This window comes from Pyxicephalus adspersus, chromosome 3, assembly GCF_032062135.1.
Source record: "Pyxicephalus adspersus chromosome 3, UCB_Pads_2.0, whole genome shotgun sequence".
Taxonomy (NCBI): Eukaryota; Metazoa; Chordata; class Amphibia; order Anura; family Pyxicephalidae; genus Pyxicephalus; species Pyxicephalus adspersus.
Window position 1 is genome coordinate 57,428,383 of NC_092860.1, and position 17,167 is coordinate 57,445,549.

Consider the following 17,167-nt stretch of genomic DNA (forward strand, 5'->3'; position numbering starts at 1 on the left):
GACTGGGAAAACATGCGCCATAAAAGATATATACATTTTTTTTAATATTTTTATTTTATTTATTTTTATTTATTTTTTTTGGCTCTTACATTCCAACACTGTCTCTGCTTAACTGAACCAACTTATTCTTACCAGCTGTGCTGCTCTATTGTACATCTGTTTATAGGACTCATCTAAGGGGATTTCCTCAATCCTAAAGTTGACACCTGTAAAGCTCAGCTGCCTTGCGATGTACATGCCGCTTACTTTCATATCCATAGCAACAATCTCCATGGCACCCACGCCTCTGTAAAATAGGGTTGAAGTCAATTATTACAAAGAAAAGGGGAAAGCAGCATTAAAAACTTAAAAAAAAAAAAAAAATATCTGACAGGAAGTAATAGGTTGGAGTAACCCAATAAACAAACCACTAAACCCTGTGCTACGAAGAGAATACCTTTTCTCAATAGCGTGTAAGAACTCATCAAAAGTGCTGAAAGACGTGCCCTCTCCCCAGATACCCAACCGGCTCATATAGATCATATTCTTTGGCTCGGATGCACCTGTGTAATAAAGTGACAAGGATGGTGAAGCTATTTAGTGAAGAACTGGGTGATTGTTGAGTTGCACCAGGGAATATATGTGTAGTCCAGCAATACTATATAGGAATGAAAAAGGAAAACTCACCTGTGGCACTAGCATACACCACTCGTGCCAAAGGTAAATTGTTCTGAAGCTCAAGTACTGCACGACCCATTTTGGTACAGGAAGCATTCTTGGCTTTGTGACATTCATCAAACACAATCTATAAGGGCAAAAGGTTAAGGAAGAAACCTACAAGAAATATGCACCTGTTAAACCCATACATATCTATTTTGCATGTATTTTTCAGTCAAAACTTTCCTGAGTAGAGGGGCTAGTCCCACACTACAGGCCTTAAATGCAATTTTTTTTATGTTGTGGGGTGGTAAACTAGACAGCAGATATTTTAATTAGAGCTTGATTTTTAGGTGGGGGGAGGTTCAATATGTTCAGAAAATCCTAAAGATCAGGAACAATTGGTAGGCTCACATTTAATTGAAAGATGGGGAGAGATCAGAAAAGGAAAGTCAGACATACAAGAAGACAATAGGGGCAAGAACTGCAAGTACATGACAGTACCAGCTAAACTGGCAGCAAGGAAGGAAAAACAAACAAAAGAAAAAACAGGAGAGTGTAGTTTGAAGGTCTGAATTGGACTGTTGATGGGGGAGGGGTGAAAAGATGAGCAGATTACAAGGCAGCGGGAAGGTGGGGTGGGGGCAAATGAGAGAAAAGCATGCAGAACATGGAGTAGGAAAGATAGGTAAAGAAAAAGGTAAACACTGATAACCTTGGAAAGAAGGAGCAGATCTGATGTAGTATGGCACTGCGGTAAGATGCAACAGATGTAGAAAATAGAGACAGTCAAATTTAGCATGAATGAGGGGATCAGATGAGTAGATACTTTAAAGAGGAGAATGAAGTATAATCACCCAGGGAAGAATAAGCACAAAACAGGAATAAAGAATTATTTAGGAGAAGGAAAGAGCTATAAGGGAGCCAACGCTAAGGAACCAGATACTACTGATGATGATCAATTAAAGTGATGATTTCACACAAGTTTCAGTTATATGAAAATAACTCAAAGATGGAATGCAAGGCTTTTACATTGGGTAAGCCTACTGAGATCATAGTAACAGCAAAAGAGAACTTCTGCATAAAGGATACCACTCCATCAAAATTCTCACCACACCAATCCCGTATCTGTTTAATTCGTGTACGATGTTGTCCTCCAGCCTGACTTTCACCAATAAGTGCTGAATAGGTGGCAAACAGAACCCCTTCTGAGGCAGATGTGTCTCCATATTTGATCTGTTAAAAGTGCAGAAGGCAAACCATTTTTTACAACACTACTCTTCAATGAACTTATACCCACAAAAGGTAATTGTAAAGTGTTATAAAAGTAATTTCTGTATTTTTATTTATAAATTGTAATTTATAAAACTCCATAAGAATAACAGCCAAACAATTTGGATTTCCTTTAAGTTAGGACTTTTTACACATGTAGACATGTGAACAAAATAAATTACATGATTTTTTAGGCAATAATGCTGCTTTCCCAAGAAATACAAATCAACACAGTAAATTATATTAATGTATATATTAGAAATCAAGTAAACATCAAGTTTACCTTCACCCACCTCAAAGTTGGAATTCTAAATAGTAATATGAGGGGGGGGGGGTCAGGAAACCCCATAAAAGGGGTGAAGTCATTGTTATCAGTGTGCCCCACTTACTTTTCAGCAACATGATCAATTACACTCCAGTAATAACCCTTTACTTTACATTGGTTGACAGGGAGCGACCCCCGACCCCCCCATCTAAGTTGGCTCCTGGCATAGACTGATCACCTCCTAACTTTGGGGTTATGATATAGGTGAAATATACTTGACTTTAACTTGAGTATATATGGTTGTCACACGTATTACCTGTTGTGTTATTCTATTCTCTTCCATATTTTGTATATGTGGTATCAGCTGACAAATGTTAAACATTATTATGGCTACACAAATATTGTCCAAGAGACACATGCAGTTCTAATTGAATCTTGCTGTGTGCTTAGGGTATTTCTTCCTGATCTGGGATTTAATATGTCACCGTGTGCTTCATAATGTTGGTTGGTTTACTCACCTTGCTGAGGGCATGAACTGGAATACAACTGGCGTCAATGTCACGTAGATCTCGTTCTGCATCACAGCGCAAGTCGTTGGAGACACTAAACCTGTGTAATAAAAAATAAATATTTATATATATAAGTATTTTATATAAGTTAGATATATGAAAATATTCAATTTACAAAAAAGGTCAATATTATTATGCTATTATTTTATTAACAAGAGTGAATGAGAATAGAAACTAGATCTTACCACAAAGCTTTTTTTCTTCTTCTCAGGAAGTTTTCCAGTATAATGCCAGCAACAGTCCGACCCTTTCCGACCCCAGCACCATCTCCAATCAGAAATCCAGCTCTCTGTCCCCCAGGTAGAATTACTTCATGTTGCTGAGGATTATAGGGGAACATACAAAGATATGAAAAATGAAAAATATTATTAACACAAACTAAATTGTATATGTAGTCTGCATACTTACTTGGCAAGCATATACAATAGCCTCAAGCTGCAAAGCAGAAAGCAGTCCCCCGTCAATGATAGAACAGGGAAGAGACAGAGTATAGGTGATGTCTGGAGGGGGGACACTAGACAAAGTGCTTGTCTCCACCACACGATCAGGATGCTGTATGCCAATTTTAGCTAAAAGAAATCAGGAAAAAATTAGTTAAAAAAAAAACCTAAATAGATTACCAATTGAACATATTTTTAGTGTGTGAAAACAAAACTTTTTGTTTTATAAAGTATACAATTGTAAAAGCCACTATCAGGTAATTTATTTTTACGAATGTGTGTCGAAAGTGAAATCCCCCTCTCTCAGCTATCACTGGATTTACGCTCAAATTTTCTTCTGGAACCCTAAAATCTATTGTAACGTATAAGCTGGAGGCCCTCTATACAACGAGATTTACTCCACTGTGCCTAGAACCAGACAATTTTCAAATATGTGTTGGATAAGTGGCTAAACTCAAAATACACAGGCAAGGCCTTAGTTAACCAGCCAAGTAAGGGCAAGATTACTGGTGTCAGTTAAACTGACCTGACCGGAACAAATGGCTCGTTGCTCAAAGAACATTAATCTCTGCTGTACAATGGAGGTAGGATCATGTTCAAAACTACCTTCAGCACAGTTCTGCCCCAAAATGTTAAACCCTAAATGATCAGTACTAGCAGAAACATGGATTGAATTCAATAGACCAAGTTCTGGTCAGCACCCTAATGTGAAACCCATTGCCATAGGCTAGCCTCCCAATATCCACTCCAGCAGAATCTTGATGCAGAGACCTTAGTCAGCAGTTGGAGAGACCAGCTCTCACAGAAAGAAGATAGTAGGAGGGGCTATCCTGGGATGTCCTACAAGTTTGTGTGTCTGTGCCCTCCAGTGCCCCATACTCTTGGAGGGGGCAGTACAACACAAAGATTAAAGACTTCCTATGTCCTTCATTAGATGAGAAAGTAAATAACTAATATTACTAAAAAAACACTACTGATGCCCAGTGTTTTACTCTACCTCACCTTACTGCAAGCTTGAAATCCTTTGTCTTGGCTGTAAATTAGGTAGCCCATTCCCGGCTTTCCCTTAATAGTTTTTCTGCCAGTAACTAAACTGATGATTGCCTAATTACACTGAAGATTAGAGATAGTATTACTATACCAACAATAATGCTGAACCTATCTGTAATTAGGGAGCCTAAATACTGTCAAAGGGACACTTTTGACCGAGGTTTTAGCGGGATTCCTAGAAACAGTAACAGTACTAATGAATTCTAATACGCTCGAATGGCATTTTTAAAAAAACTAAGCATAATTTAATTTATGGGCTTCTTTATCAGTGCACATCAAAGTGTTCCTAGGCATTATCAAAAGGTCAGATGTTATTAGGATTGGGCCATTTGTATGAAACTAGCAGAATTTGATTTATACACCTAATGCAGGAAATGATTATATTATATATAGATTATAAAAATATATAGATATAATATCAGTGTTCTCCCCAGAAATTTTTTTCAGCCGGGTGGTAGGAAGCTGTAGCCGGGTGGTAAAAAAGGGGGTGTGGCAAAACACGGCAAATTTAGTGCTCCCAGTTGTTTATGCCATGGGTATCCAGTAACCTCTTATTGTTTCAGTGTTCTACCTTCTCCCAATTATTTGTTACAAATTTGTAATGCCTGCCCCGTTAGTATATCCAATTTTTCTATTCTATGTATTTTGCCACAACTGTCCTATGCCATGTATTGTGACCCACCTTACTAGTGTTCTAAGTTTTAAGAGTGTAATCCGTTGTAGTAGTGTAAAAGTATAATGAATGTCGTGTAACAAGTTAGGCTTAGCTCATATTAGCAGCAAAAAACATTTACCTCTTCTGAGTGACTTCTGGCAACTGCTAGGCACCTAGGATTGGTAACCGGCCATAAGTGCTGGGCACCTAGGATGGGTAACCGGCCATAAGTGCTGGGCACCTAGGATTGGTAACAGGCCGTAAGTGCTAGGCACCTAGGATTGGTAACAGGCGGTAAGTTCTAGGCACCTAGGATTGGTAACAGGCGGTAAGTGCTGGGCACCTAGGATTGGTAACAGGCAGTAAGTACTGGGCTTTTTCAGAGCTAGAAGTTTTTTAAGCAGCAGTGGTTCCTGGCATGAGGAATGGACAAATGTAACCTTACTGCCGGTGTGAGTGAATTCAGCCGTACTTCAGATGTGCTCCTGTGTCTATATTTAGTTAAAGTGAATTTTTGTGAAAACATTTTTTTTTCACTTGATTCTTTTACAAAATTAGCCCAGCAGGCCCATGCTGGCTCAGCTTCCACCTTTTCGCTGATGCTCACTTGTACATCCAAGTGCTGCCTTGCACTGTGCATGCATTAGATTGAACACTTCTTTTACATTATAGGAAAGCCTCTGAAGATGCATGCACACAAGGAGCAGTGCAGAACCTTTTGGGATATGTGACACAAATATTCCAGGAGGCTGCGGATTTCCCCTTCGGTCTTTACCGAAATGGAAGTGAAGACTGTAGGGGAGAGGTCCTCTCCACAAAAGTGTAAAAACAAAAAACGCACATTTTTCCATTACATAACAGTCACTCTTTAATATAATGTTAAAAATGTGGAGATGCTTTAATAGCATCATGCATGTGATATCAGATAGGGACAAGACAGACAGTGACCCCCTCTCATCACTGCCCATATTCTATATAAAAACACTGTCTGTGACTTTTATCCGCAGTGTGTAATGTCATCGGCAGCGCAGTGTGATCGCTATGTGAGTGTAAATGCTGCTTGTCATATTCTGCAATCTAACAACTCGCTGTGTTCAAACCTTCAGATCTCCTAAACCGTTGGTTGTATTAACTTGAAATTTTTAAGGTACACGTGGAGGCATAGAAAACCTAAACTGTAGGTGCAAGTGGGGGGCACTTGTGGCTAAACCTTTTTAAAATGTAATTACTATGGCATTATGAGAACATAAATCTCTACCTAGCATAATGTGCTGCCTGCTCTGTTACACATATCTGTCTTCATCTTACCTCCAACCCCAATTTCTCCAGAATTAAGAGGTGCAGGTTACAAAAATATAGGTGGAAGTGGGAGACACGTGTGGCGATCACCTTTCATCACCATGGCATCATTACAACATAAAAAAAACCTGTCCATCAAAATGCACTTCCTTGTTACACATGACTGTAACCTTCCTGTACCTCAACCTCAATAAAATTTAGTGGGCAGAGTTCATTTTCTAATGATACCATAGTGATAAAGTTTTAGGGGATGTTAGTCACAGATGTTCCCCACTTGTACCTATATTTTTGGTTTCTTACACCTACCCATTCCCGAATTGAAGTTCAGAATGTTAGATAAGTGGACAGGAATGTGTAACAGGACAGGGAGGACCATTGTAATGGGCAGAGTGTTTTATGTTCTAATGATGCTGTAGTAATGGGATTGTAAGGGGAGAATGTGCCCAACACTTGCACCTATATTTTCAGTTTTGTACCCCCATCCTCAGAGAAATTGGGGTACAAAGAAGAGAAGCAGACAGTAGTTTGACAAGTAGGTATATATTTAGGGGTCCCACCCCAATGCTCCTTGCTATGTTAGTGGCTCCAGGGTCCCCAATTTGCACTTTCAATTTAGGACTCCTAGTTGCACTTTCCTCTGAAACAGCAACCCCAAAGTTCAATTTTCATAACTTTTTACATTTGTGACCTCCATATCTTTAAATTCTTTAAAGCAGGGGGGCTGAAATTGTAATACCTAGTATCTATGAGGGTCCCCTGTACACCCTGAAAATTACAGGTCATTGTGACATACATATTAGGAGATATGGAGGTTTGTACACAGAGCTGTGAGGATGCAGAATTCACACGCAGAGCTAGAGATGGATACATTTCACAGACAGAGCTCCTGCTATGAGATAGGGGCGGGGCTGCCTCTATCTCCTTCACATGAAGGCTGAGCTGTGTGCAATCCTCTGAACGGATGACACAGAGCAGCCTGAGATCTGTGCATGCGAGGATGAGAGCTGCCGAGAGCTGGGCGGGGTATTCAAATCAGCCGGGCGGAGCAACCGGCTAAAAACCTCTGGGGAGAACTATGAATATTATATATTAGATTATAAAGTTATAAATGTATTGCTTGTATTTCCAAAAAAAAAATATTGTCTGAAATATCTCTATATAAACCAATGTAGTAGAATGTACTGAGAAAAAAAAAAATCAAATTTAGTTTGGTGACACTATTTACAAACCACTAGTTTAATGGAAGGCTATTCTTACATTTAGAAGGCACATAATCTGCATAGGTCTCTGTATGCCCTAGCTCTTCTGTGTCTTCATCTTCCTCTTCCTCCTCCACCAGGTTTGGAGCCTGATTCAAAGAAAGATTCAAAAGACTAAGAATCTAAATAACTGAAGATGGCAAGGTTTCACAATGCTATACACATATGTCTTACTCGTTGCTGTACAGGAGGAGTACTGATTATAGCTTGAAAGTCTTCAAATCGATTGAATCCAATAAATGGACGAGTGCTGGGAAAAAGCTAGGAAAGAAAATGGGTAGAGGAAAATAAATCTTAGAAGTCCCCAATAATAATGTGGTAGGTTAAAATACAAAGAACTTCTACAGTTGGCTATTACTGAATCTCTAAAATAAAGTAGAGCAACACAATAAAACCATTTTGTGGCACTATATAACACCATATACATGGCATCGATATCGACAAAAAGCACATATTTGCACTACTCAAAAGCGGAAAAAAAGGTTTCCTTTTGTCACAGACTAATTCAGGTACTTTTCAATTCTACTCCACTTTATGGAAACTAGCGAGACAATATAGGTGCAGGGTTTGGAGGTTAACCCCGATACCAGATTAAATACATAGGCAATGCATTAAGAGCCAAGTGATATCTGTAAATCTTCAGTTCCCTATACTTACCCCAATTAAAAGACTCACAAAGTAATAATGCCAGGGTCATGATAACAAATGTGGAACAAGCGTAAGAAACTACTAACAGAAACTCCTCCATGTGGAAGTAAATGTTGCAATTTGGCCAATTTGGTAAATGTTTGACATTTTTCAAATTTCAAAATTTATATTTAAGTAAGACTCTACACTTCTACCTAAGTTTAAAATAATAAGCACTGAATAAATTCTATAATGCATAAGATTACATGCCAGTTGTTTTCTATAATGTAAGGCAATAAATGTAATTACCTTCTGCATTCTTAAGGCAGTGATGTGATTTGCAGTGTTTTAAATTATTGGTATTTCTTGGTATGTACCAAGACAAAAAAAAGGCAGAGCCGTAGATTTCAAAATGAACCTTAATCTTCGCAATGATTAAAACTACAAATGACTGGACACAAAAAAATGCATTAAAAAAAAAAAAACTCACCGATGTGCTGGTGTCCTGAGTAGGTGTGTTGACATCCCATATCGTTGGTAAACTGGTAAGACTGTCAGCTGGCAGAAAGTCATCTGTGTCCGTGATGCCAGATAACGAATCCGGGGAAGACAGGGCAGAGCGGTTGGAAAAATCATTTATAAAACTGATTGGGTCCTAAAAGAAAAAAATAAAATGTTGTAGCAGGAAACAGATAGCAGCCAAATAGATGGGAGTTGTACAACCATGTACTATTGAACATCAGAAAATGTGAAAAAAAGTAACTTTTGCTGAATTTATTAAGAATACTATAAACTGTAAAAATGTGTATAAACATAAGAGCTGAACTGGATTAGAATTTTATGCTTCTAGATTATGTTTTAAGAATAGTTCTCTGCATCTGCTTTACAGGACCAAAAAAAATAGAATTTATTGTGAACAAATATATTAAGGGGGAGAAAAATTTGCAGGAATACACACCAATAAGAAAAGCTATTTAATTATACAATTATATTGAGAGTTTAGCGATGGCATAAATTATTCTGGGAACAAACACAGCATTTATTTGCATCGTTATTACATACAATTTTTGTATAATCTTAGCATAAATATGCTTGGATGAGCTGGTTCGGAATTTTTATAGTATACTTGTTTTTTTTTTAGTATACTTGTTCCTATGTGGCAAGCATGAACTATCTTAAAATCCTTAGGATTTTTGTATGTTCAGTCGATTAGTTTACAAATAAAAACTATGCATAGCCAACTTTAGCATAAATGTCTGCACAAAAATCAGGTGATTTGCTAGTAAAGCAGCAAAAAACAAAAATACAAAACACAACAAATAAATTGATGGTATTCAGCTTGGATTTAAAAACTCCAAATTAATAAATAAGTCCGCTAATTTTAAAGCAAGCACTGAGGATAAAATTAAATGTTCCTTGTTAAAGAAATGCCAAGTGAATTATACTACAAATAAAAAGACATCCCACCATTTAAGATGTGCTGAGAAAATAGCAGTAACACTTGGGAAAAGAACTCATGACTGATCTTACTGGAAAGGGCTGGGAAACCACTGAGATCATTGAGGGAAAACATTCAGTTGAATCAAACTCCTAACACAAACCAAATTTTAATAGCGTCAACAGGCTTCACAGTGTTGCTATATGCACTTAAAGCTAAAGACTGCAAAACCACAAAATAAAACCAGGACTCAAGGCAACTTCTGAAATGGGGGATATCAACTAGGAGAAGAGCATATTCTGGTTCCTATGTTATTTAATCACAGGCATTTGTCACCACTTTTGCAATACAGTTCTGGTCAGGTATGTTGAAAGCTGGGCATCTATTGATGCCTTCGCTCCTATTTCCTTATTACCTGCATGACAATCTGCTGTAATAACATATTATTTTTATTCTTGTTTGTAACTCTTTTTTTAATGAACATGGGATCCATGAATAAAATATTGTTTTAGGAAAAAAAAAAATAATTCCAACCCCCCTCCAATTAACTGAACTACCAAGAACAAGCAGAAATAAAGAAAATGTATATAGGGACGAGGTGCAAAAAAATCAATGTTTTTGTGTGAAAATGGCATTTAAATGTTTAAACTACAGCTATCACAGCCACCATTAAATGGTTTATCATTTATTACAAAGGAGTCAGGTAACAACAACACGTGTGAAACTGAACAGTTAGATAAGGAATGATTGTAATTTATATGTATTTTATGTAAATATGTAATTTATGAAGTCTAGCACCTATATAGTACAATGATTTCAAAAGACCACAGACCTAGGAGTGTATTAATACAGAGATGAGTAAAATATATACTGTATGCCATTTATTAAACCAGAGGTAAGAAATAGTAATATATTATTAACATGTAAAAAATCTATGCATTTAAATGTATCTAGACAAGACAAGATGAATAAAAGGTGCTTTAATTCTTTTTAATAATAAAATGTACATACCCTAAGGTAATGTACAGTAATAAAATGTACATTACCTTAGGTAAAAATAAAATATCCTTACTGTTACCCATAAGAATTCATCAGAATAAACATTTTATATGAATAGTAATACCCAACCGCCCTTCCCCCCCTCTCGCCACATTTACCGTTTGATATTTGGATTATCAATGTATTTGTCAAATTTTATACAGAATGATCAGATATCAAATATAACTAATAAAGTCAAAAATACACAAACGTTCAAAAAAAAAAAAAAAACACAACATCACTTAATAGCCAGCACACAATAATGAGGTAGAAAAAGCATATTTCTGACAATTCATAAATCCTAATAATATAATAATAAAACTCAAAAAGACAGATATGAACTAATGTTATTATTCAAATTTAATTGTATGCATCAAACTCCTATCCAAAGTGGACCAAAACCAGCCAAAAGCTATTCCTAATCATTGGATTATTGTAAAGTTATCATATGTTTTTATAAAGAAAAATATGCTAAGTCACATGAAGTAACCTACAGCCAAACAAGTTTTATATTATAAGATGGGTAACAGGTTGCCCATGGTCTGTACACATTGCTCCTCCTTGAATATTACATAAAAGCATAAAACATTTGGCAAGTATTAACCAGCATCAAATAGAAGGAAGAAAACTTTGTAATAAACAGCCAACATCATCCCATCTTAATTTATTTCCAAATGTGCTGCATTTATGGTTGATTGGTTTTGCAGAGGAGTAAACACAATTACATTGATGAAAAGCCCTTGTTATTGTTTTTTCCAGACATTTTGTTTGCACCCAGTTCTCATTCTACTGGTAAATAATATGATTATGATTTTATTGGGAGACACCTCCTCAATGTAGATATTACGGGAAGAGAAAGAGACCCTCCCCAGTGATTTTATTGGCACAGGGAGCCCTCCCCAACAATACTGTGAGAAAGATCCCTAAATCCTTACATTACCGGAAAAGTGAGATGCCCCCTCTCATTGCCAATTTCGGGAAAGAGGCCCAACACAAGAGTTACCCAGACTAACCCTCTCCACAATAATATGATATAAATAGTATGATAATCTGAACAATTGTATGTAGAATTTGTAGTTTTTGAATATAGGACAAAACCTAACCGTGCAACTTTGAAATACAAGACGTGCTGCTCCTTTATTCCACAACCTATCAATGCACTCTTTTACCAAGTTAAACATTCAAATATTGTAACCTTATCACAAGAACCTATGTGACCAGATAAAACTTTATGGTGAGCAGTAATTATGCTTAGGGAATTCCCAAAGTTTATTATTACAAAGCGGGCTGCTTTGAATCGAAGGTAAAAAAAAACAGCAATAAAAGAAGAGTCTTGGGCACAATTCAGCTTTCAGAAATAAAAGGGTTCAGTACTTGGTTCAGATAAAGATAAAATGACGGTAAACATTATGCCTGTAAAGAATATCCAATACAGCACAAACGCCAGGAAAATCCTGTATTCTGTTCTGAAGTCAATAACAATCTCAAATCTCTAAGGCTTTCAAATCAGTAACCTGATAAGCATCAGGAAAGCAAGAGAAAATAAAATGTAAATGTGAATGTTCATATGTATAACAAACCAAACAAATAATGAATACAAAATTGTGTTTTAGTACCACCAAAGTGAATTATAAGAAAGTACGCTGTAAAGTAGTATAAAAGTCTCTTCGTTTCTAATATTTCTTACACTACCAGCAACTAAAAGCTATTTAAAACATGTCATCTTGTTTTTTTTTTTTTTTTTTTTTTTTTTTTTGGAATATGGGCACAAAATACAGAAATCAAAACAAGCATACTGACTAACTGCAAGGTATGGAACATAAAAATAGTCATGAATCTGACAGGGATAACCCACTTACACACAAACAGATTTAATAAGATCTCAGGTTTATATGAGAAAAACCAACTCACAGTTGTGATTTACCTCTACTGTAGACATTTTACATTTAAAGCAGACACTGCGCTCACTGCCCAGAAAAGTACGGGACCTTCCACGTCTGATATGAAGGAGGCAGAAGCTAACTAATAAAATGGAAAGCTCAACCCAAACTTTACAACACTTGCACAATATCAGAAAGGCTATGCTTTCCTGTAAAGTGAAACTAAACTTGTCACTTTTCATGATAGCATTTGAAGTGTAAACTTTCAGAGAACTGAACCACAGCAAGGGAAAGCAAAAGAGTAAGATAAACTCAAGAGAAACAAGTGTGCAAGTGGCACAGTTTCTGACGAGCACAGAAGCATTGGTCTTGTTTGCCAACTAGGAAAATTAGGAGTACCTTGCTTACTGAGGAAACCTTCAGCCAGAAATCCAGCTGTGACATGCCAACAGAACAGAAGAGCTGGGAAGAGGGTGAAGGCTTCAGAGACACAGCCTTACACATGACAGTAGAACATCACAACAGCTGGGAGCCCCCGCCCCCCCCTTTCTCTCCTCCTTCCCTGGGAGCTCCCCCCCCCCCCCTGCTGCTTCATTTCATTTTCCCTCCTCCCCCCCAGGGTATGCATGGCCAGCCCCTGATCCCACTTCCTCTCAGTGCTCTTCTGACTTTCAGGAAATGATTCTATGCGAGGATTCCTGGCAGTCACAACACTTACAGTGCCCGGCAGTAAGGTCCACCCCTTTTGTACCTGTACCTGCAATTCAAGCCAATCACAACTCAGACAAATATACTGGCTTAACCCCTTGCCTCTTCTGACCAAGACAATTACTATTTTAGTGCAAGACAGCAAAAGGTTTATTGTGTTATCTAATTAACATTTTCCTTGCTAAAAAAAAAAAGTTTAATGCAAAGCAGATCAGCAACCATTACTTCCCTTTAAGCTTTAAAGCCTTCCTCCTCTTATTAACCCCTTCACTGCAACTTCTCAAGGCACATGACTGTTCTCAGGAATTGAATATTTCCTTCATTCCTCCTACCCCTCAGGGAGCAGTTGAATTGAGAATGGAGTTAATTCCAGGAATATTTACAGCAGACATTCAAGCCACATTAACTTTGAGACCAGCTACTGAAAGCAGATCATTCCATCTCAAAAGCTCTCCAAAGAATATTCTACTAAATTTTATATATATATATATATATATATATATATATATATATATATATATATGTGCACACACACATATACATGTGTAGGAGTAGAGGATGGAACACAGATGGCAAAAAAGGGGGTTAAAATAATTTGCTACTTTATCAAAAAAAAAAAAAAAAAAAAAAAACACAATATAGGCATATATATTGTACAAAAAGCATGACCGACTACGGTAGGAGAGATCAGGTGACTACGTATTTATTTGGTGTCAGTGGTGGCATTGATTTCATTATGACTGGAAAGTGGTTTATGAAGATTTCAGAATTTGACAACTGCATGGAATTTTGTGAACTTTACAATACTGTTCAAGTGTTGTGTGAGTGTATGTGTAGATTTCAAAACCTGACCACTATAAAATACACACATAATACACCACTATAAAACATACGCAGCTAGATAATAAATCATCCAATGTAATTTTTATATCCAACAAGTGTAAGCACCAGAATTAAAATTAGGATCTTCCTCTTGCTCTATACAGCAGCACTGAGATGGGGAAGGTTAGAGGCAGGACTAAAAGCCAACCAGGTGTAATGCATGCATATGTCCCGGAAAAAAGACATTGGAGAACAGAAGGGGCCTTTTCCATTGTTGCTGCTTGAAATTCGGGAAGACACTGCTATATTCTTTAACAGAGAATGTAATGTTATCCACTGGGCAGTGTGTGAAGGGGGCTAGATAAGTCTTAGGTCTGTATAGAAGAAAGGCCTTGAGAATGTAAAACACCACCATAATACCATGTAAATACAGACTTTATTCACATAAATGTAAAACAACCAAACATTAGAAACACGTTTAGGATTTCTATGAGGAATCCTATCCTCTATCCCTAAACTAAGCCAATGCTCTCCTTTGGATGCTTACTGACATTTTACAACAGCAGCAGCCTTTTAAGTTGTCCTTGTAGGTAAAGTTCTATGTTCTTGGCCGCATGCTAATGTTCCCTATACTAGAATTAGACATAGCTGGGCTGCAAAAACATAACTTCCTAATTTAAAGGATACTAGTACAGAAGAAGTTTGACACTAGATATATTACCAGGCAGGCTTTAGACTACATAACATGGCAAAGCTGATAATGTTGACCTTTGCAGGTAAAAATGCATGTGCGAGGAGGTGGAGGGGTGACTTCTTTAAAGAACCATGGTATATTGAACTAAAACAAGCACACATTAGTAAAACATTTTTAATAATAATTAAATTAATATTTTCCCAAGTGAAAATGAAAGTGTGGTTTTCATCCTGAACCAACATACTGAGAGTCAGTGACCTAGAACTAGTATGCAGATACAAGAAACTATATAAAACCTGTCTCTACTAGTCAGAGCAACCAATTAAAATTCTCCAATTGGAATTTCTATAAAAATGACAGCTAAAGCTGATAGCTGCAAACAAAGACAGGTTTACAGGTCTGGTCACAGGCGTTATTACACATAATTGTCCAGTGATCTGGCACATAGAGAAGAACAGACAAAGCCAAGGTGCAACCCAGAATTTTGGTACTTTGGTAAGGTATTATTTAACACCCAGTAACAGGTGCACGTTCACAGGTGCTATGAAGAATTTAGTCTGCTTGGAAAGTTAAGACAGTTCCTCCTATACTTGTACACAATACAATGCCCTTCCTGGGATTTTCCAAACTGACACATCTGGAAAGTTAGGAAGATTTTGCATGTGCTCTAGCATTGTATATTAAGACAGTAGGAAGGAGTATGTATGTGTATGAGTGTGTGTGAGTACTTAGCAGAAGATAATGCCTCTCCCTGTTGCAGTTTAGTCTGATCACACATACATTACTGGAAATATCACTGCACATTACGCAACATTCAGCACAGGTCACCATAGAACTGCAGCCAGACAGAGGGGAGGGTCAAAAGCTGGGAGGGAGAACTAATGCAGCGGGGCACAGAGCGAAGGAGGAAATGGTGAAGAATAAAGTCACAAAGCAAGGAGGTTTATCCTCAAAATTACACTGGAAACATGGTACACAAAGAAAGATCAGTGGGAAAAAAATTGTAAAATAGTGAGATCACCACAGAATACAAAAAAAAGAAAAGCAAGTGAAAGTTTAAAAAAAGGCATTACTGCAACAAGCAAACACTAAAGATGATCAGTGAGTGTCCACTTAATTTCTCAAGCTGATTCAGACAATTCACTGAATAATGACTGAAGACTTTTTGAGAAAGGAGTTAAGGGTTGTAAGAGAAAGCTTTTGAAAATAATAAAATATATCAGCAGAGATGTCAATTACCTGTGCTCACAAAACTTGAGTAAGAAACATTAAACAATATTTTGTGTGTTTGTCCAGTAATGCAACTATACAAAGAAAAATCACTAATAAATTTACACATACCCCCTTACAAGCATCCAGAAAATGGTGGGAAGGAGTAAGACACAGGAAAAACTACATCAGACAACCAAACAAGCATGTAGACAATGAAGTAAATTTACCTTCAGAATTCCTAATCTAGGCACCAGTATTAGGTTGACGAGTCACAAACTAAAGAAGCCACCAGATTAACAACTGACAGCCAAGTAACCAACATTTTCAAAGGGGTCAGCAATTGCAGCCTTTACATTTCTCCCCACAAAAAGCTTCTTTGATGTATTATTATTTATTAACCTGCTGTATATACCAGTGAAGGATTTTTGAAGGCTATAGACAATTCAGTTTGTGCAAGAAGTGGGACGGATGCCTAAATGCTTGCACTAGGCTATGTGGTGGATAACATGCTTCTTGTAATGGGGCTTACCAATCATTTAAAGTAACTGCCCTAGCTTGCAATAATTTGTAAAGCATATAGAACACCTTTATTACTAATACAGAGCCATTTCTCGATCCTAATCTGCACTGTGCACTCATCAAAAATCAATGTCGGCTTTAAGGCTAGGTGATTCACGTCTGATAATCCCCTCAGGGCTAGTATCAGACAAGAATCTGTCGTGTGTACAGCACTTGTCTGACGTCGTTCATTTGTCCTGGTGGATCCACGAACGATGAACAATACTAATACAAGTGAAGAGGAAAGAGTACAGGGGGGTGCCGCTGCGTCACATGTGCCTAAAACTCGGCAACGACTGACCTCACTTCCCTAATATGTACTAAAAAGAAGTACCTATTAAAGGCTGGCCCTGGCAAATGATGTATGATAAGAGACAATTATAATGTGTATACACATCTAAAACTGCCTTTTTTTAGTTTTGGACAAAAACTTGGAAAGGGATAGAACCCTGTGGGGTTTATACTGATGACCAGGGATCCATTTATCATCACTTACTGTCCCACTGACAACCTATACCTGTGACATTGCCAGGTTAACTCTTCAAAAGCAGCTCACAAGATATCTTAGTTCTGTTCTGACAGATTGTACATACTCTGTATATTGAAAAAAATGTTCAACAAAACAAAAAGTGAAGGTTAATCTAATTAACGTAGCCCTGGACAGCAGTAAAAACCTGACAGAAGATCTAATAGTTTCTCATTCTATCCTAGAAAAATATGCTTTAGTTCTGATTCAGATTCAATT

The 17,167-nt window shown here is 37.2% G+C and overlaps 1 protein-coding gene across 2 annotated transcripts in view; it reads right to left on the reverse strand.

Moving 5' to 3' along the window:
* Positions 1-17,167, reverse strand: part of SBNO2 (strawberry notch homolog 2) — a 47,735-nt gene that overhangs the window by 17,514 nt on the left and 13,054 nt on the right. The window contains exons 1-11 of one of the 2 annotated variants that reach the window (XM_072404812.1): positions 12,828-12,927; positions 8,563-8,727; positions 7,620-7,706; positions 7,444-7,534; positions 3,151-3,311; positions 2,928-3,061; positions 2,692-2,782; positions 1,729-1,872; positions 667-784; positions 437-542; positions 133-286 (exon numbers count right to left, since the gene is read on the reverse strand). In XM_072404812.1, the coding sequence (XP_072260913.1) occupies positions 133-286; positions 437-542; positions 667-784; positions 1,729-1,872; positions 2,692-2,782; positions 2,928-3,061; positions 3,151-3,311; positions 7,444-7,534; positions 7,620-7,706; positions 8,563-8,727; positions 12,828-12,872 (1,296 nt within the window). In that variant the 5' untranslated portion in view covers positions 12,873-12,927. Of the gene's footprint in view, positions 1-132; positions 287-436; positions 543-666; positions 785-1,728; positions 1,873-2,691; positions 2,783-2,927; positions 3,062-3,150; positions 3,312-7,443; positions 7,535-7,619; positions 7,707-8,562; positions 8,728-12,827; positions 12,928-17,167 lie in introns of those variants that run through there. The other variant, XM_072404811.1, reaches the window with a different exon arrangement.